This window comes from Microtus pennsylvanicus, chromosome 6, assembly GCF_037038515.1.
Source record: "Microtus pennsylvanicus isolate mMicPen1 chromosome 6, mMicPen1.hap1, whole genome shotgun sequence".
Taxonomy (NCBI): Eukaryota; Metazoa; Chordata; class Mammalia; order Rodentia; family Cricetidae; genus Microtus; species Microtus pennsylvanicus.
The window spans coordinates 75,997,730-76,024,546 of record NC_134584.1 but is presented as its reverse complement, the minus strand read 5'-3'; the positions used below and the strand labels follow the sequence as shown (position 1 = coordinate 76,024,546).

Here is a 26,817-nt window from a genome sequence, read left to right as displayed (position 1 = left end):
TGGGACCCATGTCGCACCCTTTAGTCCATTCCTTGAAACCATAGCCATACAGAGGCCCAGTCTCTAAGGTTACTCGATATTGCAAAGCAGAACCACCGTATTAAGTATCAGGCCCATGTGGGGAGTGGTCACTAATGCTGCCATGTACTTACTATCCCGTCTAAAATACACGGCAAGCATTTAATGTACTTGCCACCCCCAAAAAAACATCTGGTAAAACAGAAATTGAAAGTTTTGCTGGCTTCAAAGCAAAGTCAATAAGAAGGGTAAAGTTAAGGAAGGTCAGAACTGAATTCGAACAATGTCCCAGCCATGGGTGTTCTGCAGCTGCCCCAAGCTAATCTACTAGAGAGTTGCGTGGTTTCCAGATGAGTTTAAACAGCAGTTCCAGCAAAGAGCTGTTCTCAAATGCTATAAAACAAAAATAGCTTAGAAATGAGCCAAGTCGGCTGTCCGGGATTTGAAATAAAGCTCTGATATTCTTACAGCTTCTTTTCCACCCAGGGCCTCCAGCCACTGTTTCCTTTCTTCCTCTGAAAACGCCTGCATGGTCAAGGGGACGCCAGGCCTGGAAGACAACAGGAAAACATCAGGGCACCCGACGTCAACACAAAACCCCCTCTTCTGTTTCCAGACACTTGACACAGGGCTTAAATGTTTTCATTAATTTCAACTACAATAAAAAAAATGTAAAATCTGTTATCTAGACAATTTTTATACATGAATACATTATTGCACAACCACTGCTATGACTCCCCTCCAGAATACAGGGTGGGGTGTCCTTTCTATGGAGTTCAAACCGGTCTTGAATTCAATATATTGCTATCCCTGCCACCTGAGTGCTGGGATTACAGGTATATGCGACCCTGCTGTGCCGGGCCACAAGATCTTTTGATCTCGCAAAACTAAGTCTCTGTATGCCACCACTGATTTCCTACCTACTGCTCCGCACCCCGGGGCAACTTCCACAGTATACATACACATCTGTCTCTATAAATCGGGTTAATCTGAGTGCTGCAGGAAAGGAAATCACATCCTATTCATAGTTTCTGTCCAGTTTTTTTTTTTTCACTTACACAAGGGTCATCCAAGTCACAACGTAAGTCGAATCTTCTTCCTTTTTAAGGTTCATACTTTATTATACATATTGCATATGATGTTCCCAACCCTAATTTTTATCAAGGATATATAAATTAATACATAATCATAACACACCTAGGAGAACGGCCAGAGTCGAAAGCACTACGAACACCAACTAGTGGTGAGGATGTGGAACAAAGGAACGCTTACCCAGCACTAACAATGACGGAAGCTGGTGCAACAACCTAAGCCAGCTTGGTGGCTTCCTACAGATAGGAACACTCTCTTGCCATGAGGACCCAGCCAGACAATTCTTATCAAGATTTATGTCCCATAAAAACCTGCACAAGATTTATTCACATCTGTTCCACGTGGGAAGTCATCAAGACATGCTTCAGTGGCTTAGGGTAACAGCCACACAGTGGCTTCCTCGGTACTAAGAGAAACACACAATCAAGACACAAAAAGGTGCAGCGAGTTCATTATTACTTCTGACAGAAGTCCACAGGAGAGCACCACATGGTTTGCAGTTTCAAGATCAAACCTGGAAAAGGCTGGACTACAGCAGCAATTAAAACATCACCAGACACACTAGAGGGCAGTACAGAACGGAAGCACACAAAGGAAAAGATGGGAAAAGGAAAAGAAAACTCCAGAAGAGTCTCCGCACCCTAGGGTCAACAGCATCACGAGTGAGAAACCTGCGGCTCCAGGGATCTTCCAAAGAGAGATGAGTCACTGGCAAAAGCCAACAGCAAATTCTCAGCCCAGAGCCAGGCAGTGGTGGTGCACACATTTAATCCCAGCACTTGAAAGGGAGAGGCAAGCAGATCTCTGTGAGCTCGAGGCCAGTCTGGTCTACAAGAGTTAGTTCCAGGACAGGCTCCAAAACTACAGAAAATCCCTGTCTCAAAAAACAAAAAACAAAACAAATTCTCAGCCCACAGCAGCAACCCTGTGAACTACAAAAATCTGTGAGTTCTAGAAATAAAGCACAAATAATGAAAAAAAATGAAGTTTAGTGGCTGTATAGGACAATAAGGCAAGTATAAGGATATTTAAATAAATTAAAATATTAAAGCAAGGTTCACACCCTAGACATCGCCCAAGGAAACAGCACTGCAGGCTCCGCAGAGGCTGTGTGAGTCAAGAGTCAGGACTGAAGCAAAGGTCAATCGTGGGTCAGAGCTGGTTTACTGGCTGACCTGAGGACACAACTGCTCTCTTACTGAACAATTCTCTCCAATGACCACGCCCTGCACCCGAGCTCCTCCGTCACACTGATTCTTGGGAAATACTGAGGCAACAGAACCAATTTCATAAAAGAGAAAATGAGTCAGCTAAAAGAGAACACGCTGTCAAGACGTTATTCATTCTCTACTTTGCCCACTGTGACGGAAAACAAGGTTGGAACTGTGAGGACACACACGCACGCACACACGCACGCACACACATACACACATGCGCGCACAACTTGAACAAGTACCTGCACTTAAACATCTCCACCTATTCCCATCACACAATCAGCAAGGAGTGTGCAGCCTGCACAGCAGCCGAGACCTGCTCACATCCATAAGAACAGTACGACACAAGTGTGCATCGGCTCTCCTGCAGGCCCTGGTGTGAGAAGTAGTCTAAGAAAGCTAGGTCTTACTGTGTGATGGTGATATGGACTGATAATTTGACAAGGTCTACAGACACCAAAGAAAAGAGTCTCTGGACATGCCTGTGAAGGATTACTATTCTTGGCCTGAGTTGGGAACTAAATACTACTAGCACTATTCCCAGGGCTGGGCCTGGTGGTGCACGCCTTTAATCCCAGCACTCGGGAGGTAGAGGTAGGCGGATCTCTGAGTTCGAGGCCAGCCTGGTCTGCAAAGCGAGTTCCAGGGCTACATGGGAAAACCCTGGTTAAAAAGAAGAACTCAAGCTGTTAAGGACTGGATCCCTGGCTGCTAGGTTCCTCTGCTGCCGGTGCCAATAAGCCAAATCAAATCGAATTAATAAATCCAGGTTTAAAAAAAAGTAAAGCAACTCCTGGGTGACCCTTGGGAAGGCAGGGGAGGAATCACATGGCAAGTAACAAGAGTGTTGCAGTTTGGATTACAAAGAGAGCTTACAAACTATGAGTGATTTTCAGAAATTATTGGGAGGCATTAAATGACTGAAACCCTATTTAAAATTCCCTAAGGGGAGATGTGAAGCCCCTCAGTGAGATTTGTAAGGGGAATAGTGATCCCAATTCCCCTGACATCTTACGGGTACTAGCTCCGGTGGACTATGCAATAAAGAACCAGCAGTACATTCATTTCAAAATAATGATTCTTGGGCAATTGCATTTGCTCAATTTCTAGGCCAAATTGATAATCATCTTCCAGCTGATTGATTGCCACAATTTGTGCAACTGCATTCATTTCTTTATTTTTCCTAAAATTGTAATGCAAGATCCCTTAAAGGATGCTGTGTTAATTTTTAGATGGTTCCTCCAATGGAAGAGCAGCATGTGTTGCTGACTGTAAAGGGTATGTGGTGAGCAGCTGAGCAGCGAGCTATTGTGGTGCTCCAGCTTTCTGCAAACAGTGCATTTAATTTATATACCGGCAGTCGTTACATTTTTAGAGCTCTGTAGGTCATAGAAATGGTCCTCTGCATTGGAATTAGTAATAGTAAAGTTAGAATATTGTTCCAGCAAATTTAAGATGCCATTCATCTAAGAAAACTGCCAAGCTTAGTGGGTCATATCAGAGCACATTCAAATCTTCCTAGTCTATTGGCTGAAGGTAATGTTTTAGTTAATAAATTGACTCAACTGATCACTTTATCTCAAGTTGAGCTTGAACAGCGATCACATCATCAAAATAGTAAAAGTTTAAGAAAATAGTTTGGTTTGACAAGAGAAATTGCTCATCAGATTATTAAGCAATGTGACATATGCCCACAATATTTACCTGTCCGTCATCTAGGAGTAAATCCTCCAGGCCTGCCTCCTAATCATTTATGGCAAAGGAATGTTAACCAGATTGCAAAATTTGGGAAATTAAGATATGTGCATATGACATATCTTGTGATACGTATTCAGGTTTCTTGACGGCTACTGCACAAACTGGAGAAGCCACCAAACACGTGATAACTCACTGCTTAAACTGTTTCTCATATATGGGAATTCCTAAAATTATAAAGATGGATAATGGCTCTGGATATATTAGTAAAACATTTCAGCAATTTTGTTCCTAGTGGAGTATTGAACATAAAGCAGGAATTCCTTATAATCCTCAAGGACAAGGAATTGTGAAGCGTGCCCATGGCTCCCTGAAAACACAACTTCAAAAGATAAAAAGGGGGAGTTATACCCTCTGTCTTCACATCATGCCCTTCTAATTCTTAATTTCTTGAATGTGGATGTCCGTGAACTATGTGCCACTGACAGATTTTGGCATGGTGGCACCAGAGCGACCTTCACCAAAGCAAAAGAGAAAAACCCTTGTACTGGATTATGGAAAGGATCCAGTCATGTTTTAATATGGGTCGAAGGCATGTTTGTGTTTTTTCCACAGGAGAGGAATGAAGCTCAATTGTTCCCTGAATGTTTGGTCTGGTGTGTGGAACAAAGGAGGACCAGCCCCGATGACATCCTGGATGCTGAGGCTCCCTTCCCAGGAGAACTGAGGTGAGACTGCTGGGCCTGTGTTCCTGATCCTCTGGTGTTGTCTAAGACGGGAATAAGAACACGGTGATAGGAGAATGCTGAGCCTGTGTTCCTGACCCTCTGCTGTAGTCTCAGAGGGGAAGGAGATCACGGTGATGGGAGACTGCTGAGCCTATGTTCCTCTGGTGTCGTCATGCTGAAGTCTCAGAGGGGAAGGAGATTACGGTGATGGTTGATGATTCCTGCCTTCCCGATAGTCCTATCTACTCTGGAGCCGGCCCAAGGAAGCTGACTGAATATCTGGCCATGTGTCTACAAATATCATGGGACGCAGAAGTTAACTTTGCCAGGATGGTGTTCAGTCTGCTGTTGAAACAGAGGACCTGGGAACTGGGACCTCAAATTTCCCCTCTGGGGGAGACTTGATAAAGCAACAGAACACTATTATGGAGGCCACGTATGACTGAAGTCCCTCTTCAGAATATGAAGAGAAGTAGCATCAAAGTTTTTGCCACTACTCAAGGGCTGGAACAGTTCAAGCATTATCTTTAGCAGTTGATAGCAGCAATGCAATTAGACAATAGAAGATGAAAAAGACTCATAGCTCACATTATCATCACAGAAACTTCTCGTTTTTTTGATTAGAACAAAGTTATGAGAATTGTGCTCGACAAATTGTGTGTTTATTGTTAATTTTCATACTAGAGCCTGTTAATGTTGGTAACTGCTTTGGTCACTATGAAGATATTACTGGTTAGAAAACAGAGCTTATCTGAGAAAAATTTGACATAATGTCAATGAGTCCTTAGTTTGATATGTTTAATATAAGACAAATTAGACAGATTATGATGCAGATAAAAACTGTTAAAGACATCCTAGACCAATTTAAATAGGCCATCCCATCCTGGTCATCCTTACTCCTTTGTTAGAAGACAGTGACAGCAGGAGCATGCGTATCAAAGCATTTTCTGCTTGCCTATGATTATCTAGGTATTTGTGAACTCTCAATGGAAAGGTGGCTCAGAGGTGCATGGCACCTAGCTATGTGTTCTTCCCTAACCCTTTGTAACCAAAGGCTGGTAGTCAATGACGGAAAAGATCTTCTTCCGTCTGGACAACCTAAGATAGGACATGCATGAAAGAACGTATGTACCAACGATGGGTAAGTCTGGAAGATGGAAGAAGAAAACTAAGACAGGAACAGTCATCTGTCCTGCAGCAGAAGCAGGTTTTGATAAATAAATTTTAAAAGGGGAAATATGTTGGAGCCCACAGATGTGGACTCGTTCTGCCTTGACCAAAGGTCAGAGCATTCTTTTTCTCTAGTAAGACTAGCCAGCGAGCCTAAACCATTTAAGTGTCTCCATTCCCTCCTACCCTGCAATTTGCTAACAGTCCAGGGCTTTCATCGGGTTTTACTCCTGCCCCGTCGTTTCTCCCTCAGAATCAGTTAACAGTTACCACTCCACTGGACACATAACACGAGCACTCTCACTACTGCCCAAGCCAACCGCACGGACTTCTGGAAGTGACGTGCTCGAACACTCTGGATCTAAAGAACACAGCTGCACCATGCAGACTCAAGCCGCTGGCGAGCAAGCCTTCCCTACCACCTACTGCTTCAGAGTCTCAGGAGAACACCACACCGATCGCACCAAGCACCAAATTCAAAGCAACACAAGAAGCGTCTGGAAACAGAAGCTGGATGTGTGGGTGTGATGTGCCGGGAACCGTCAGAGGGGTTATCACCTCTCAGGCTGATGTGAGGGGTGGGGACGGCCCAGCACGACACAGTACATGGCAAGCAAGCAGGGACAGAGTCAACATGCTGTTGCAGGGTGGTAGGGTAAGTACCCTTCCAGAAGAAAGTTACATCTCCTGATATCTTACTGAACCAAACAACTAAGTTAAAGTCTATTTCTACAACCAAAAATGAGTGGCCCCACCATTTCACAGCCCTTGGTATCTGAAATGTGGCTGACATGAGGAAGATCATGTTTAGAGTCATTTTAAAGCCCTTATGGCAATGGGCGCCTTTTTTTCTGGCAGCTGTTTGTTTGTGCTTTGAAGATTTCCTGTGACACAATTCACGCTGTAAACCTGATTCGCTATAGGTGAAGGTCTTCAGACTTGTGTAAACATCACCAATGTCAATGTTAAGACATGCTGATCATGCATGAGGAGAAGGTCTGACTCTAGCAGCCATCACTTCCATTTCTGTGCAACCCCTGGACCTAGGCAGCTCCTCCTCTGCTCTGTATCCAAACAGACTTACATGCTCCAGACATGTGCCCACATGGAATTACACGATATATGCTATTTTATGGCTGGCTTCTCTTACTCAAAACGCTTTCAAGGTTTGTTCCAAATATTCCAGCATGTACTCAATGTATATTTATTTTTAATCTGTCACCACTGCTCATGTTAAGAATGTACCATGTTTATTTGCCCACTCATCAACATATAAACGTTCAAGCAATTCCTACTTTGGTGATCCTATTAATAATGCTTTCATGAATAACCATTCAATTGATTTGTGTGGATATATTTTTTACTATACTCAGATATATGTATATACACCTGTAACTACATGTACATATACAAATACAAATGTAAAACTTCTGAGTAAGGTAGCAACATGACACTCTACCTCTGGAGGAGCTGCCCAGCTGTTTCCCATCTTGGAGTATGAGGCTCCCATCGCCCACACCCCCAACAGCACTTGCTATTGCCAAGTTAATACAGCTGTCCCAGTGGGTATCAAGTGCTACCTCACTGTGGTTTCGACTTGCATTTCCCTAGTAACTAATCATGTTTTTTGTGCTTATATGCACATGGCACATGTGTATTTTCCTCAAAAACATCTTTTACTCACTTTCAAATGTTAAGTTGTTAATTACTGAGTTCTAAGAATTCTATTATTTTCTACTTTTTTTGGTATTTTTAATGGTCTTTTAGCACATGCTCTTAAATGTTTCCCTCTATCAAAGAAAATATCCAAAGTTGCCTTTTTGTGAATTGAGGGAGAAAAAAAACATATATGTCTGCCTAGAGAAAGGATACAGTAAGAATGGCCTGTTGATATCTACCCAGCTCCCTACTGCTCACTGCCCTCTTAGTTCTCAGTAGCAAGGCATCTGAGCATCAATACATGATTCAACCTCAAGATGCAAATGTGCCCTACAAGCCTAGCTGTGACTGTCTGAACGCTGATGGGCCAGTGTGAGAAACCTCTGGCAATATTTGTAAGTGTCAGGAAAATGGGAGGAGGTACCACGAGCCTGAGCTACCTGAGAAACTGAGACAGACCCAAAGAAGCAGGATCTAACACAAAATGTTAGCATCGGCTCTGACCCGGCTGCCTAGACAAGCTAACACTACTTAGAGCCATGCCGATGCTTCGCAAACTTAACAAACCTAACCAACCCTGACCTGAACTAAATACCAAAGTTACAGGGAAGCCCTTGACCCCTCGGCTAGAAGAGCAGAAGTCTGCCCAGGCACCTAAATCTCACCCACAATGTCACCTCCTTTAACATTAAAAATACAAAACAGCAAAACTGGTACTTGGAAAGAAGGCAAGATTTAGATTAAAAGCAAACAATCAGCAATGAAGTTGCTATTCAAAAGATCCCAGGAGGAACCGTGTAGAAACCCATTCACAATGGCCACTCACTCTAAAACGGGCTACGCCTGGCTCGAGGAGCAGCAGCAGTGGAGAAGAGAGGCTGCTGACTGCCGGGTGCTCCACTGAACCTAATCCCAGTTCCGTCTGCTCTGAAGAGCAACACAATGTGAGCTCCTGCAGCGCAAACCTGGTGACTGTCCTCCGCCTGTTTCTGCTAGGTGAGAGAGGACCCGCTCTCATGGAATGCATAGTCTAACAAAGGGAAGTGAATTACCTGTGGTTTCCAGTCGTCTCCTGGGCCAGAAATCAGGGGAATAAACAAAACCAAGGCCCATCACATTTGAAATTCTAAGTCATACTTTGAGGACTTCAGAACTACAGACAGGAAGTGAAATGGCTGGGCAGAGAAAGGAAGTGATAAGGCAGGAGGAAACAGAAACTCAGTCCCTTTTTGGCTGGAAAGTTGAGAGGTAAGATGGCTGTGGTCTGGCTCCTTCAGCGCTCTGATCTCTCCGCATGTTACCCTACATCTGACTCTAGGCTTTTATTATTAATAAGACCTGTGCTTTTATTATTAAGACTCGTGCTACAATCTAGAATGAACTACAGTCCAGAAATAGAGGGCACACCTGTCAGATTTTTTTACTTGACTTGAAAGTGGGTGAATCCACTTCTAGTCCAGAGCTTTGGGACAGGAAGACACACATCTGATCCAGATCTGGAGGCGGGATGGCACACCTTTAATCTAGGCCACACCTTCTTCTGGAAGTCTATATAAGGACACAGAAAAAGGCAGATTTTGCCTTGCTAACACATCCATTTCTTCACTGGCACCAGAGTCGACTTCTTCAGGGTTCCAGCACACACTGAAGGGCAGCGGAGACACCCAGCCTTGTGGGCTGAGCAGCTACTACATTCTAGGACTTTCCGTTCACAGAAGCCACTGTTGGATTAGCTGGGAGTGCATCCTGAAAGTCATTCCAACAAATCCTAGAGAACCTTGACTAACGCAGGGAAGGACAACCAGAGTTCGGGAGGATGGGAGCAATGGCTGGAGTTGGTAAAGACCAGGGTCATAACTAACTGGCACAGGCGCACATGCCTGGAATCCAAGCTCTTAGGAAGCAGAGGCAAGAGAAAATAGTAGGTCAAAGTCCAATGGGGTTACATGAAGGGAGGAAGAAAGGGGGAGGAGAGGAAAGGAAGGAGGGGGGAAGAAGGAAGGAAGGGAGGGGAGGGGGCGAACAGGAGTTCTTGGTCTTAACATACACTAGGTACTGATGTGAACCCAGCAGAGAACAGCAGTTCAAGGAACAGGACATGTTGTCAGTTAGAACACTCTCTTCCGTGCTGCTTTCATGTGTTAATGTCAACTGTATTTCAAAAGGGGACGGTCTTATAAAAATTAACAAACCACCAGGGCAGGTTTCCTGTAAATTCCAATTTTTCATCTATTTTAAAGTTATTATCCTAGCCAGGCATGAAGTATAAGCCAGTTATCCCAACACTGGAGAGACTGAGAAAGAGGGATTGTGGACTAGCCTCGTCCACCTCACAAGATCTTATCTCTATATAAAAATGACTCAGTAATAATCTCTCATCTGTCATTTTGAGCAGCAGAAAAAGGTTACAGTTTACAATCACGTAAAGACTGTAGTCAGCAAACTTCATTCGGCATCATCAATGTCTCCAAAACCAGGAGCTTCAGCAAGTACAACACAAACTGTACTCACAGTGCACAGAAGCTCCCATAGCACCACCTAGCAAACTAGACTTCCGATTCATCTGTATTGATTACCTAAGAGCAGCCTGACTGCACATCCGTCTTCTGGGGCCTGTAACATAGCAGATACGAGACTGGCCTTCCCGGGGGAAAGTCCAGGTTCAGACCTCAGTTCTCCCACTCAGCATTTACATACAGGCAAGGGCCTCACTCCAGCACTGGGAGCTCACATTCTCACATGGGAGAGCGTGAGGACTGATGAGATAAAATACCTGGGAACCAGAAAGGAGGGGTCAAGGGCAGCTGTGGACACATGGTCTTCTTGAGAACACACAAAAGTCTTACAGGTTACTAAGCACTCTGTAAGTGACTTAAATTTTAGCACATTTTCAAGCAATACTCTCTGTTACAATCTCGGCAAAACCTTCCTTTATATGTCCCTGTCACGGTACTGCCAAAATTTGTCAGGTGCCGAAGGGGGCGTTTTTATGTGAGTGATCTTAAGTGAATTCACTCATGGGTCTTTTCCTCTATACAAACTCCACATTCTCAGCTAGATCACAAGACGAAAGCAGCAACAATTAAGTTTGTCCTTACTACTCTCCTTTGGAAAACTTGTATTACACAGGCATCAAACAGATTTGTGTACAAACTACTACAGTCATGCAGGGTGGCATGGACTCGCCACCTCAGCACTGAGTGCATATAGGACACAAACATTAGCACCAGGCATCATTATTTCTGCCTCCCTGTCAAAGATGCTTGTAAAGCTGAATGCTTGGAAGTGACTTGGTAAGAAAAGTCTTTGACTACAACAAAAGCCTAGATGCCCTACTCCACAATGAGAACGCACGCTGGAATTGCACGTGCGCGCACGCACACACACACACGCACACACACACACACACACGAAGAAATCCGCTTTCTGTACTGCTACGACAAGACTGTCTTCTGACTTCACACTCCATTCACACTCTCTTTCACTGTTCTCCTCCTGCTGCCAATCAGAAGGGCCTCAACAAAGAAATGTTCAATGTTTCTCCTTCAGGACAGGTTAGGAAGATTCCAGTCCTCGGCCAAGCTAAAGCTCTGACCCTACAACGATAGTGACCAACAACAGTTTACAGTGAAGGTGACCTGGAAACATAAAAAGGTAACATTTTTCTAGTTCACAGGAATCACTCCCTCAACTTGTTTTTAAAAAAATACTGTCAAGGACCTCCCAATTGGGGGAGGGGGAGGGATATGGGAGGCGGGAATGGGGAAGAGACAGAAATCTTAAATAAATAAATAAAACTGTCAAAAGAGTTTTAATATCATATCTAACTAATTCCATGAACTTACCTGTCAGCAGCTTCAATGTCGAAGCAAAACCTTCTGTCGATGGAGTCGGTGTATCTTTTGGTGCATTCTTTCAAAAAGAACACCTCTCCATCCCCCTGCAAACAAGCACAATGCTCAAATCTCTGTACACTGGTGCGGCCCTGCAGGAGCCAAGGCTAACCCCTTCACTCTGCACAGAATGCACTAGTGCGGCCCTGCAGGAGCCAAGGCTAACCCCTTCACTCTGCACAGAATGCACTGTGCGGCCCTGCAGGAGCCAAGGCTAACCCCTTCACTCTGCACAGAATGCACTAGTGCGGCCCTGCAGGAGCCAAGGCTAACCCCTTCACTCTGCACAGAATGCACTGTGCGGCCCTGCAGGAGCCAAGGCTAACCCCTTCACTCTGCACAGAATGTACTGGTGCAGCCCTGCAGGAGCCAAGGCTAACCCCTTCACTCTGCACAGAATGTACTGGTACATCCCTGCAGGAGCCAAGGCTAACCCCTTCACTCTGCACAGAATGCACTGTGCAGCCCTGCAGGAGCCAAGGCTAACCCCTTCACTCTGCACAGAATGCACTGTGCGGCCCTGCAGGAGCCAAGGCTAACCCCTTCAGCTCTGCAGCCACTCTGGTCCCTTCCTGAGGTTCTCTAGTTATTCCTGACGGCAGTACTGGTAGCAGATATCACAAATGCTAACTGCAGGATGATTACCAGCAGGGTCCAGGCACTCAATGACGACACGAGCCTGTCGACACGCTCTTTTTGTAAAGAGTCAAAATTTGTTTTAATATCACACTATATGACACCCTGTATCAATACTGGCATGAGCACTATTAGCCTGTAAACACTGCAAATGCATAAGGACTGACCTGAGAGCACTCAGGGCTAAGACAAGTGTGTATCCACTAAGCATGGAGCCAGTCGGTCTGAGCAGTACTCCTGCTTCCTGAATGAGCTACCCTGGGTTTCAGGACAATTTTTTCCCCACTTTGTCTCTTGTCAGCAGCCTCCCGAAGAGCTTAGACCAGGGATAGAGACAGAAGCAACATGGTGGCTTAGCAGAGAGCAACACTATGAAGTCGAAGTCCAGAAACTGAGGAGCTATAAATATATTTACAGACCCAAGGTCACAGCTGCATCCTATAACACATCACTTTATCGTTTGGAACCTAGAGCAGAACATGGTCGCTAGGTAGAAATGCCTTAGAAACTGCAAACTCAGGCTCAAAGCCAATGCTGCAACCCCCCCCCTCCCCCGCCTGTTGTGATCCAGCTGCCCTCACTCCCCCTGACTGACAGTGGAACTTCCTTGTGGTCTGTAATTGACAAGGATGTTTGTGTTCTGGCTGGTGGGTCTCCACAGAAGGAGTAGAGGTATAAAAGGTTGCTGGGCAAACTAAAGGTTGTTGTTCTGCTGTTCTTCCACTTGAAAAGAAGCCTCTGTGTCTCAATCCCAGCACCCCGCTCCCCCTCCCCCAGTCTCTGCTATCCAGGCTGCGCTGGCCACAACACCCGCCTTCTACAAGGGTCCCACTGCCTTGCTCCCGCCTCTTCTTGGCAGCTGTTACAAGCTGTAATATGTCCATCATTACAGAAGGCTCCTTCTTACAGTCTGCTTTAATGCCTGCTCATCTGCCTGTCTGTTTCTGAAAGAAGCAAAGGTGTGTGGACAGATGTCAGCTTAGATTAATTCTGAATTCACATAAGTAAAATGTCAACCTAACCACACGCCAGCAGCAAACTGACCTGCTTTCTTAGAGTGTGTGGCCAATCAGGCTCGCTGCTAGCGGGCCAGGGCTTGCTCTGAGCACCACAGGAAGGTCACCTACCTTGCACAGCCAGATCCTAACATCTTACTATCATGCTGGGCTTTATCAGTCATCTCTTAGAATTGAGCAGCTAGTTAAACAGGAAATAACCACATGAGAACTCTATGTGCCTACCTAACGAGAAGGAATTCATTAGAGATCACTACACCTTCCAATTTTTGCAGACTCTGAATACACAATATGTGAACGGGCCAGATCTATAAAAATAAGTCCTACGTAATTGAATCACAAAACTGAATGCAGTAATCACCCTTCTCTTCTGAAACACTGAGATAAGAACTCTACTGCTCTGTTTTAAAATCTAACTGTAAAGATGCAGGCCTGTGATTTAGAAACAAAACAAAGATTTTAATCCTAAAACCAACTTTCTCAATAGTCAATATCAAATTATTACAATGGCAGGCCCAACAAGTAACTCTCATAAAAATACAAAACTAATATCAAGGACTTACCAGTTTCCCCCCAGATCGGTGCTCAAACGGGATCATGTTGAATTTCTTGGCTGTTTTCCGATACATGCAATAGTGTTTGACCCAACTGGACCCAAATGGAGCCGGCCCTTCAACAAAGCACAGATCTTTATGTTTTTCCTCACGAGGAGGCAGACATGCCCCAGGGGAGCACATTACTCCACAGTTCAGCCAAGCAGAGCACAAAAATGCAGGGGCTAACAGAAGGGGGACTACAAGAGACAGGAAGCCCCTCAGGACACTGCGAGACCTGAGTTTAAGACATTTTCAGTAGATAACTGTGAGCTAATGTCACATGGTATGACACCGGGGTGATTCCCCAGTAGGAAGGGAGAGCCAGCTCCTCCACACACGCTCCACTGCGTGGCCTCATCCACACTCACGCGATAACTATCATCCTCGGAAATGATAAACTTCCAGTGTGCTAGAAAACCCAAGAGCCACGGGGCATTCCAGGTTAGATGGAAGAAACACAGCATCCTGGCGCCTCCAGCTTCGACTCAGGGCGCAGGCGGCATTAGCACTCCCTGAATCCTCTCCTCCCTAGCCGGCCAATGTGAACGTCAGCGAAGCTGGCCACACTTAACCAATGAAAGGAAACTGTGAAGCACCCTGAGCAAAGCTAAGGGTGAGAAATGAAACATTCAATATGTCTGATCAATTGAAGACTTCAACTCAGAACACTGGATGAGATTTTGTTTCTTTAATTTCCCAGCTAGAAACTCCTCTAGACTGAGCCTGACACAGCAACTGTGCAATGACTGGTGACTGCTCAACCATCAGTCCTGACCCGGTGATGGGCGCCACCCCCACACGGCATCCACAGAGCTCTCAGGTTAGTTCTCAAGGCAATAGTGTGTGTGGTGCATGCACATATGTGTGCACCTGAGCATGTCCACGTCCATGGATGCATGAGGCCAAGTATCTTCCACTATCACGTCCACCGTCTCTTCTGAAGACCCAGAGCTCGCCAATGCCTGGACTGGCCCGCCAGTGAGCTCCGAGGAGCCACCTGTCTCTATCGTCTCTACCCCCGTACAGTACCAGGGTTAGACACTCGTGGCTACACACAGCTTTTTTAGATGGGTGCTGGGATCTTAACTCAAATCCTCGGGCTTATGGTGCAGGAACTTTACAAACTACGCCATCTCTCCAGAATCTTTATTTTAAAGCAAAGCATCCCTTACATGTGCAGTAATCTGCTTGCTTTTCCACTTTGTGGTACAGCCACAGGACCCTTCCCAACCACCAAAATCATGAGCCAAATAAACCACTTGGCTAAAGTACCAGCCCTCAAGTCCTTTGTTATAAGACACACAAAACAGACAAGACAACATAAAATGACTATAGGTCAAATACTGCTATGTAGCAGTATTTCTATATCCATCTACAGTCTTCTAAATATCTTTTAAGATTTTTAATCATGTGCATTGGTATATGTGAGTGGAGAACCAGCGACATAAGATTTCCCTTGAAGAGTTGTGAGCCACAAGGCATGGGAGCTGGCACTGCACCTCAGAAAGAGCAAGCGCTTTTACCGCTGAGCCGTCTCTCTAACCCTTTCCTAAGAACTTCGTAGAAAACAACCTATCTCAGAATAAACTGGAAGAACAAGATGCCCCCGCTGACTTATATGAGTGGTAGGGTCATGAGGCGGTAGGAGAGGATGTAGAGATGTGGAGGCAGGAAGATATCGGCAGGAGCAGTCACAGCACTAGCCGGAACTGCTCAGGACTGAGAAGAGGAAAGAGCAGAAATGTGCTGGTGTCAGGGTCACTCCTGGAGCTGTGCTTGCAGCCTTAGCTCTCTCAGAAACAAACCCCTAAACAGCACGGTAGCATGGCCAAAAGCACCACACTGAAGCCAAGGCAGAAATGTGGGCAAAGGGGCTGGAGAGATGGCTCCGCAGCTAAGAGCACTTGCTGCTCTTGCAGAGGACCTGAGTTTGGTTCACAACCACCCAAAACTCCAGATCCAGGGGACTCAGCACCCTCTTCTGACCTCTTTAGTCTCCTGTTCATATGGGTCACACACTCAGCACACCCATCCATATATATAAAAAAAATAAACATATGTTTTATATTTAAATATACCTTCAAGACCACAGAGGGCAAAAAAGAGTACGGGGGTAATTTCCCAACTATCACAGTACTGTTAGGACTCAAACTTGCCAGGTGTCAGTGGGGATTTGATTCTCTGGCCTCTCCAGTCTTAGTCAGAGCAGCACAGGGTCTGCACACATCCTCCTGCCTGCCTTAATCCTCTCCAGTTACTACCAACAGTACAGAACACAATGCATGTGCTACAGAAACCGCTGGTCAGAAGAGGAAGAGGAAAAGAAGTCTGAAATTTTCGCACTTTGGGTTGAAGCCAGCCTGGACTATGCAGGGAATTTAAGACCACTTCAGTTACACAGTAAAACATCTCAGTGTCAAGAGAGCTTGCGTGTGCACCCCACATATGCAGTGCCTTGGTTTGGTTTTAATCATTCTGCTCAAATCTTCTCACTGTGTTGGCTGCGCTCACGGGAAGCTCTCCTGAAGGCACAGAGCACAGACTGCACCACGGACTTTAACCAGCCAATCAGCCTGTTTTACACACGTCTTACTTTTCTCCTGGACATACAGGTAGCCTTCCGCTGTGAACTGGCTTGCTCGTTTGTGGTCCTTGGGATTTTGCCTGATTTTATTCATAAGTTCTTCCACTTCTGACCTGGTTCCCTCAAATCGATTCCGTGTCTGAAACAGAAAACATACTGATAAATTCCACCTTCTACGATGTTTTTGTGCATATATTTTAATGACTCAGTGTAACCAAAATCAAATCTGCAGAACTCAAAAAAGCCTCTTCTTTCCAGTGTGTCTCCTTACCGAGATTTATATTCAAAGACAACAAAATTGAATAGTGAACTTGCTAATATAGAAGAGAGGCTAATGAAACAAGCCAGCTACTTCAGTGCTCAACACCAGAGCAAGTCACTCCACCATAAAACTCCCTGGACCTGTGACATCTTAAAGAGCAAACAAGCCATAAAATATCTATCTTCCTGGGAAAATTAAAAGGTGCTGGCAACAGGCAACCTGGTCCATGCAGGTACTACTACAGTAGCAATCGGAGCACTACAACTCTGAAAATAATTATTCTTTGCAAGTTAACAAAAACTCAGTGTCCATTTTCCCAGACTGTGGTAACCACAATAGGAAATGACATTTCTTCCCCAAGGAAGCGGAGGAGGAGGAAGATCTCACCAACAAATAATGTTCACGCATGCATCTAAGGAGGCTAGTCACATTTCAGAATCCCAGGAGACATGGCAGCCGAGATCTGCCAAGTGAACACTCTGAACACATCGTGTGAGCACGAGTCACCACAACCCAATTCAGAGACACTTCTTCAGCCAGACTCAAAAACGGCGCTAACACCCAGAACTGCTGATGTAAAACTGCAAAGGGCCAGACAGAAAATTATTATTGAAATTTCCCTCTCTCCTCCCTACCATGAAAATGGTTGTCAAAGACATAAGGCTGAAAAAAAAGAAAGAAAACACGGTGTAATGGTACATTTTCTCCTAGGGAAATGGAAGGCTGCGAAATAAAAACTGTTTCCAGAAATGATGAGCTAATATGAAAAGAAAAAAGCTTTGTCTGCACTCTAGCAAGGCCAGGCTTGGACAGGGCAGTGGCGGCAGTGCACACCCTTAGTCCCAGCACTCGTGAGACAGAGACAAGCAGATCTCTGAATCTGAGCCCGTTCTAGGACAACTAGGGCTGCAGAGAAACTCTGTCAAAAATAAATGTTCCAACCCCAGGAAGCTAAGTAACAAGGAAAACCCTACAAGAAACATACATAGATCCCCTGGGAAGGTGAAATAGACAAGACCTCCTTAGAAAATTGGGAGCAGAGGGAAGGAGAGGGGGGAGCGGGGAGGCAGGGAAGAGAACTAGAGAGAACAGGATGGTCAAAATGGGGGAAGGACAAAGAGGGAGAACAAGGAAAGAGATACCTTGATTGAAGGAGTCATTATGGGGCTAGCAAAATATGGCACTAGAGAAGTTCCCAGGAATCCACAAGGATGACCCCAGCTAAGACCCTAAGCAATAGAACTGCCCGAACTGGCTCTGCCCTGTAGTCAGACTGAAGACTATCTTAAAAGTCACCATAGAACCTTCATCCAGCAACTGATGGAAGCAGAGGCAGAGAACCACAGTGGAGCATTGGGCTGAGCTCCCAAAGTCAGTCGAGGAGTGGGAGGAGTGAGAATATGCGCAAAGGGGTCAAGACCATGATGGGAACACCTACTGCAACAGCTGACCTGAGCTAGTTAGCATGAGCTCACTGACTCTGGCCTGACAGCCGGGGACCATCATAGAACCAAATTAGGTCCTCTGAACATGGGTGACAGTTATATGCCTGGGGCAGACTGTGGGGTCACTGGCAGTGAGACCAGGATTTACCCCTACTGCTTGTTCTGGCTTTTTGGAACCCATTCTCTTTGGAGGGATACCTTGCACAGCCTAGATATAGTGGGGGAGAGTCTTGGTCCTGCCTCCAAGCAATGTGCTAGACTTTGGTGACTCCCCATGGGAAGCCTTACCCTCTCTGAGGAGTGGATGGGGGAGGGATGGGGAGAAGAGGAAGGGGTGAGGGGAAGATGGAGGGAGCAGGAGGAGAGAAGGGAGTGGAAACTGGATTTGGCATGTAAAATGAGAAAATATAGGTTTTTTTAATAAATTAAAATAAAAAAATAAATAAATGTTCCTTTTTTTTCTCCCCACCTCCAGCATTTCCTATGTCTGGGTCTATCTGTACTGATTTCACACCAGTTCATTTCACTCACTGTTTCGGTGAGATTCCTTCCCTCACTTCCTCCACACATGTGTAGGACAGAAACAGTCTGCGTGCATGCATGCATCCTCTGGGACTTCACACACAAAACTCCCATTATTTGTGCTGATGCCCCAGATGTCATACAGGTGTCCAGCTGGCTACTAGACATGCGATCCTCCAGCTCCTTATCCTCTGATCTCTGCCCAGGAGCCACTCCTTCTCTAAGGAACCCTGCTTCTTTCAATGGACGGCAGCATCTGAAACCCACAACCTGGTCCAGTGTGCTCAGAGCTGCCTCCTTCTAAGACTTCTGTGCAGGCAGACACAAGCAATACACATGCGCACACGCAGACACTCATACACAGTACCACACACATACTCCCTCCCTCCTACACACCCACTCACACTCTCTTGCACTACCATAAACACACACAAAGAGAAATACTATCGCTGTACTGTAAAAATCCATAATTTTTATACCAATAAAAAAGCTTCATACCAATAAGTGGACTCAGAAAGCCTCAGAAACAACCAGAACAAAACAGAGAGAGATATTCAAGAGAGCCAGCTGGCATGGGGAATACACTGGAGACTGAGAATGGGGGCAATTCCCTGATGACTGGATATCCTTGGGTTCCTACAGACAGAGAAAAAAAGTCCGCATTGTTTCTAACGTGGGCTCCTAGGCTTCCATTTTACATCAGCCCCACAAAGCACACACCAGACCTAACGAGGGATTCTCATTTCATCAGCCCTGAAGCTGACGGATGAAGTCTGGAAAGAAGAGGTTAATTCTGCAGACATAGACCCACTTGGGAGCAAGGGTGATTTTATAATCTAACCTTCTCAGTTGGTACTCTTTCCACAAACTGTTTTCCAGCCTGCAAGATACTCTGAAAAATAAATTATTTCATTAAAAATTCTAGTGGGCTGGAGAAATGGCTAAGTCAGGGAAGTGCCCGCTGTGAATCTAATCGCACCCACATGAAGGTGGACGCCATGTTTGTAGGCAGCAGCAGCAGGGATCACGGTATTGACAGGAGAAGTGGAGCTGGGGGGTCTCTGACTGACACCTTAGAGCACCAGTGAGCTCCACACCCCATGACAGACCCTGTCTCTGAAGCCAGGGCAGACAGCGACTGAGTTAGACACAGGTGTCGGCCTCACACAGAGAGAAAGTGGTTCTGCTACCTACACCAGCAATCCGAGGGGACTAGGACACACCTTCACACACAAATTTGCACGTCTGTTTCAAGTTCTACTACCTAACTTCTAAAGCACACAACCACACCACGCAGACACCCACATGTGTGTGCTTCCGTGTGTGCTGTGTGTCACACAGCATCACACCGGGCCTCACAGACTCTCACTAGCTCTACTGTGAAAACGCAACTGATGAGAAAGATCTTAACCAGAAAAAGCATTTGTCTTCTAAAGAAAATCGTTTCCCCTTAGCTTTCTGAGTGTATGTATGAATGAAGCATATAGGATGGTGGGGGTGTGTTCATGAGTGTGGAGGTCTGAGTGTACATATGAATGAAGCATACAGGATGGTGGGGGTGTGTTCATGAGTGTGGAGGTCTGAGTGTATGTATAAATGAAGCATACAGGATGGTGGGGGTGTGTTCATGAGTGTGGAGGTCTGAGTGTACATATGAATGAAGCATACAGGATGGTGGGGGATGTGTTCATATGCGTGTGGAGGTCTGAGTGTATGTATAAATGAAGCATACAGGATGGTGGGGGGGTGTTCATGAGTGTGGAGGTCTGAGTGTACATATGAATGAAGCATACAGGATGGTGGGGGTGTGTTCATGAGTGTGGAGGTCTGAGTGTACACATGAATGAAGCATACAGGATGGTGGGGATGTGTTCATGAGTGTGGAGGTCTGAGTGTACACATGAATGAAGCATACAGGATGGTGGGGGTGTGTTCATATGCGTGTGGAGGTCTGAGTGTATAAATGAAGCATACAGGATGGTGGGGATGTGTTCATGAGTGTGGAGGTCTGAGTGTATGTATAAATGAAGCATACAGGATGGGGTGGGGGGATGTGTTCATGAGTGTGGAGGTCTGAGTGTATGTATAAATGAAGCATACAGGATGGGGTGGGGGGATGTGTTCATATGCATGTGGAGGTTAGCAAACCACAGAGTAGGGAACAACAGTCGGAGAAAGACCTTAGTATTGGCCCCCAACTCGCTGGTGACAAGATCCCTGGCTGTTTGTGCTGAATTCACAGGCTAGCCATTCCATAACCAAAGGTCCTCTTCTCTCCACCGCCCCCTGCTGAAAGAGCACTGGTATTACAGACACAGCTACCAAACATGGCTCTACGTGGGTTCTGGGGATTCAAACTCAGGTCCTTCCTCGGGGTCACAGAGCCATCTTCTCAGCATAAGAGAATCTTAGGATCTCTAAATCTCATTTCCCAAGATCAGACGGAAAGCACACATTCCACAAAGGATGGCAACGAAAGCAAATGGTAGCCGAGTACACTAACACATTAGTGAACATGCCTCAAGTGTAGGGACGCCATTCCACAAGCCAGTCTGGGAAGGAAACACATGACTGACATTAACATCAGAGCCGAGCTGGAATGCTGGGACAGCAGTTTCTTACACAGATGATTCAGCGTTAGCATAACAAAGTTCACCTTGAGACCTGTCCCCAGAAAGCCCAGGAAGAGCCTCCAAAGGGGAGAATTTCTTTAGCCTCCATTTGCTAAAGAGAAGATTGTTATACCAAGATCTGACCACCAGGTGGCAACAAATCCCTACTTTCTCAGTACCAGCCTGGTCCTAGAGCTTGGCAGACCGCGGACAGACAGAGGCACAACCCAAACATCTTTTAAATGCCAAAAGCTTTCTTTCCTTACATTCTGAATGTTGATCTGTAGTTCCATTTTGTAGTGATTGAAGTCTTTGGAAAGTTCATGACCCTGATGATAGAAAGTGAACATTCCCTGGAAAAAGGACAGCATCTAAGACAAAGGAGAAAGAAGCATTAGTGCACATCAAAACAAAAATAATAGAGAAAATAAGAAGCATATGTAACTCCCAACCATCTCCCTGTCTGTCCTTTCACTGATATAAAGTAGTTTCCAAGAAGTCATGAGAACTTCAGTAATTACAAGTGTGTATTACCTATCCGTGGTTCTGTCCTGAAAATGCAGAACATTGGTGCTCACAAACACCAGCATCGGTAAACAATCTTTATGCAACGTTCTCCAAAAACAACCAGTTCTAAGTCATCCACTTGTACCTCCTTAGTCAAGAGAGTCCTGACGGTCACTGATAACTGAAACCTGAGCCCTGTAGCAAAGCCAACACAGAGGAAGGTCGAGTCAGTTCAAGCACGAACGTCTTCCCGCTTCCAGATACTGTCGCAGAGGTGTTCAGGGAGTGCCCCCGACCTACCCCTTCTCAGAAGGCCCCAGAATTTTAAAATTCTGAACTGATTTTTTTCAGAGTGCTGAAAGATATACGCACTAAGAAGGAGCTGGTGCAAACGGTCAGTCTGCACCAACACCCGCCAGTCACTGTTTGGTGACACTGGAAAATCACTGAGTTCTTCCTTCCGTGCCTGCCTGCTACACTGGGGTGGCATGAGTGTCTGCCTGAGCCACTGTGTGGAGCGAGGGGGAACTGGGCAGCACTTAGAACAATGATGTCAACCCAGAGTGGACGTCATAACCACAGTGATGTGCCCCACAGCCATTTCACCGTGAAAGGACCCCTTTAAGGTTTAATTTTCTCTGACTGATTCACATTGATTCTATCATTCCACTGCCTATTTTTTAAGTATTTTGTTTCTCACCATGAACATAATAGACCCACTATAGTATTTGAAGTATAGTTCAATAAAGTAAGGAAGAATGCAGTCTATATTAAAATTATCAGACAATCTTTTGCTAAAACCTATTGTATGGAATGGCATCTATACTTGATCAAGAGGTTTACAGCCACACCCTCTATATGCATATTAATATGTAAGTAACTGAACTTATTAGAAGCCACCTATATAATAACAAAACCGGTGTTTCTAGGGGCTGGAGACCTGGCTCTGTGAATACATTCTGCTCTTCTAGAGGAATCAAGCTACATTCCCAGCGCCCATGTTGAATGGCAGCCCACCTCCTAGCCCAGCTCCAGGGAGACCGACACCTCCATCCTCCACTCTCATCTGTCCTCACAGGCACAAACCCACACAAGTACACGTACGGAAAATAAAGCTAAGAATAGATTTCAAAACCAGTGTTAGCCGTTCACAAAACTGCTTCAAAAGCTACAGAAAGACTTAGAAATCATGATAAATATTTGAAACAAAAGCACGTTTAAACAAGCGAGCTCATTTCAAAGACACTAAAAACTGGTATCGCATGAGCATTGGCTCTGTCAGTCACATTTGCTGCAGCGGCGGAGGACGACAGAATCTGTGTCAGCTGCAGTGCGGGAGACCACGCATAGCAAGTGCCCCTCACAGGGGCTGTGAAGACAAGGCCTCCCCCTCTTCTAGATGCTTGCCTAGACTGCAACTAGCTCTGTGCACCCGCTCCAAACCTCGCTCTATCTCCTACTGTTCACACGGACCCACTGTGACTAGCTGTGTGCACCTGCTCCAAGTCTCGCTCTGTCTCTCACTGTTCACACGGACCCACTGTGACTAGCTGTGTGCTCCATCATATACACACACTGTGACTAGCTGTGTGCACCCGCTCCATCATATACACACACTGTGACTAGCTGTGTGCACCCGCTCCATGCCTCGCTCTGTCTCTCACTGTTCACACGGACCCACTGTAACAAGCTCTGTGCACCCGCTCCAAGCATCGCTCGGTCTCTTACTGTTCACATGCACACACTGTGACTAGCTGTGTGCACCCGTTCCAAGCCTCGCTCTGTCTCTCACTGTACACACGGACACACTGTTGACTAGCTCTGTGCTCCATCATATACACACACTGTGACTAGCTGTGTGTACCTGCTCCAAGCCTCGCTCTATCTCCTACTGTTCATACGGACCCACTGTGACTAGCTGTGTGCACCTGCTCCATCATATACACACACTGTGACTAGCTCTGTGCACGCACTCCAAGCCTCACTCGGTCTCCTACTGTTCACAGGGACCCACAGCAAAGCTTGCTCTGCTACTCACAGGTTCCACAAACTCAAACTTCTTTCTTTCTTGAATCTCCTGTAGCTTGCACACATATTCCAGAGAGAGTTCGTAGAAGTGCTGCCGGGTCTGCTCCACTTGGAGATCTGCCTGTATTAAAACAGCCGCTGTTAGCTGAGCCAAGAAGACAGGGAGCCATCAAACCCAAGAGCACAGGTCAATGAACTCCAACCCCCAGGCACTGCGTTCATAAACTTGTATTAGAACATGTGACTGGTCGCTCATGACTCACTCACGGATACTCTCCTGCCACAGGAGCATACACGGAAGTCAAAAATGATCCTCCCCGGACCCTAAAGTGTCATGACCCCCAAAGACTGAAGATTACGGATTCCACTTCCTCATGGAAGTGGGTCAAAGGTCCCACCAACACTCACATGAGCAAGCCCTCTAAGGATGAGGTCGGCCTGCCACCAGCAGGCTGTGAGACTCCACTAAACTCCACGCTGGGAAGAAGGAATGGAAGGAGGGAGAGAGGCAAATCATGGCAATATTGCCAGCATGGGTGAACTGTTAGGTCTCGTAATGCAATGAAGACACAAAAACAGAAACTCCAAACATATGAAATACCTAAACTAGCCAGGCAGAGTGCCAGAAAGAACGGTGATGCTGCAGGAAGCCTTGAGAGACCTACAGCTTCACTAAAGGGTTTCTTTACACTCTGGAGAGGGGTGGGGAATGGCTGCGCAGCCAAGTGAAGCAATGAGTCAATGACCTTGTACAGCTCAAGAGGCTAAGATAAACGGAGTCTACAACAGACTTCAGAAGGTTCTAAAAGCACGTTTAATGTTTGTCTAGTAGTTAGTTAAAATACTTTACATAAAGTGTAAATGTAAAGTTACCAAAATGAGAGTTTCTACCTAAAAACTCTTGACTGTATGTTTCCAGTGATCAGTCTGATTATCCACAGCCAACAGTGTACGCCACAGCTGAAACCCTGAAATCGTGTTGAGCAGTTAAACTTCAGAGCGCAAAGGGGCGATTGCTGCATGTTACCATCACTGGGGATTACTACATGCAGATCAGCTCGACCTCCAGTTGCTCTGCCTGTGCTACTCCGCTCACATTGTTGGCTGCCTTCCGCCACCTACTTTAGCCCACTGGAAATGCAGAAACTACAGGGCCACCAGTCTCCAGGTCACAGTTGGCTCACAGCTTACAATACCACAATACTCCAGTTATACTTAGGGGTACAGAATGAACGCTTTTACAAAAGTAGTCAGCATGGTGTGAGCACACTACAACAGTAGTCAGCACGGTGTGAACACACCACAACAACAGTGGTCAGCACGGTGTGAACACACTACAACAGTGGTCAGCACGGTGTGAACACACCACAACAACAGTGGTCAGCACGGCGTGAACACACTACAACAACAGTGGTCAGCACGGTGTGAACACACCACAACAACAGTGGTCAGCACGGTGTGAACACACTACAACAACAGTGGTCAGCACGGTGTGAACACACTACAACAACAGTGGTCAGCACGGTGTGAACACACTATAACAACAGTGGTCAGCATGGTGTGAACACACTACAGCAGTGGTCAGCATGGTGTGAACACACTACAACAACAGTGGTCAGCATGGTGTGAACACACTACAACAACAGTGGTCAGCACGGTGTGAACACACTACAACAGTGGTCAGCATGGTGTGAACACACTACAACAACAGTGGTCAGCACAGTGTGAACACACTACAACAGTGGTCAGCATGGTGTGAACATACTACAACAACAGTGGTCAGCACGGTGTGAACACACTACAACAACAGTGGTCAGCACGGTGTGAACACACTACAACAACAGTGGTCAGCACGGTGTGAACACACTACAACAACAGTGGTCAGCACGGTGTGAACACACTACAACAACAGTGGTCAGCATGGTGTGAAACACCACAACAACAGTGGTCAGCATGGTGTGAAACACCACAACAACAGTGGTCAGCATGGTGTGAACACACTACAACAACAGTGGTCAGCATGGTGTGAACACACCACAACAACAGTGGTCAGCATGGTGTGAACACACTACAACAACAGTGGTCAGCATGGTGTGAACACACTACAACAACAGTGGTCAGCACGGTGTGAACACACTACAACAGTGGTCAGCATGGTGTGAACACACTACAACAACAGTGGTCAGCACGGTGTGAACACACTACAACAGTGGTCAGCATGGTGTGAACATACTACAACAACAGTGGTCAGCAAGGTGTGAACACACTACAACAACAGTGGTCAGCACGGTGTGAACACACTACAACAACAGTGGTCAGCACGGTGTGAACACACTACAACAACAGTGGTCAGCACGGTGTGAACACACTACAACAACAGTGGTCAGCATGGTGTGAAACACCACAACAACAGTGGTCAGCATGGTGTGAAACACCACAACAACAGTGGTCAGCATGGTGTGAACACACTACAACAACAGTGGTCAGCATGGTGTGAACACACCACAACAACAGTGGTCAGCATGGTGTGAACACACTACAACAACAGTGGTCAGCATGGTGTGAACACACTACAACAACAGTGGTCAGCATGGTGTGAAACACCACAACAACAGTGGTCAGCATGGTGTGAACACACTACAACAACAGTGGTCAGCAAGGTGTGAACACACTACAACAACAGTGGTCAGCACGGTGTGAACACACCACAACAACAGTAGTCAGCATGGTGTGAACACACCACAACAACAGTAGTCAGCACGGTGTGAACACACCACAACAACAGTGGTCAGCATGGTGTGAACACACTACAACAACAGTGGTCAGCATGGTGTGAACACACTACAACAACAGTGGTCAGCATGGTGTGAACACACTACAACAACAGTGGTCAGCATGGTGTGAACACACTACAACAACAGTGGTCAGCAAGGTGTGAACACACTACAACAACAGTGGTCAGCATGGTGTGAACACACTACAACAACAGTGGTCAGCATGGTGTGAACACACTACAACAACAGTGGTCAGCATGGTGTGAACACACTACAACAACAGTGGTCAGCATGGTGTGAACACACTACAACAACAGTGGTCAGCAAGGTGTGAACACACTACAACAATAGTAGTCAGCACAGTGT

At 46.0% G+C, this 26,817-nt stretch overlaps 1 protein-coding gene across 3 annotated transcripts in view; it reads right to left on the bottom strand.

Annotated features, from left to right (window-relative positions):
* Positions 1-26,817, bottom strand: part of Arhgap10 (Rho GTPase activating protein 10) — a 263,662-nt gene that overhangs the window by 128,566 nt on the left and 108,279 nt on the right. For all 3 annotated transcript variants that reach the window (XR_012910917.1, XM_075976491.1, XM_075976492.1), the window contains exons 6-11: positions 23,688-23,798; positions 21,409-21,513; positions 16,311-16,440; positions 13,685-13,791; positions 11,422-11,516; positions 487-568 (exon numbers count right to left, since the gene is read on the bottom strand). Coding sequence is in view for 2 of the 3 variants with exons in the window: in XM_075976491.1 (XP_075832606.1) it covers positions 487-568; positions 11,422-11,516; positions 13,685-13,791; positions 16,311-16,440; positions 21,409-21,513; positions 23,688-23,798 (630 nt within the window). In the remaining variant the exon portion in view is untranslated. The remainder of the gene's footprint in view (positions 1-486; positions 569-11,421; positions 11,517-13,684; positions 13,792-16,310; positions 16,441-21,408; positions 21,514-23,687; positions 23,799-26,817) is intronic.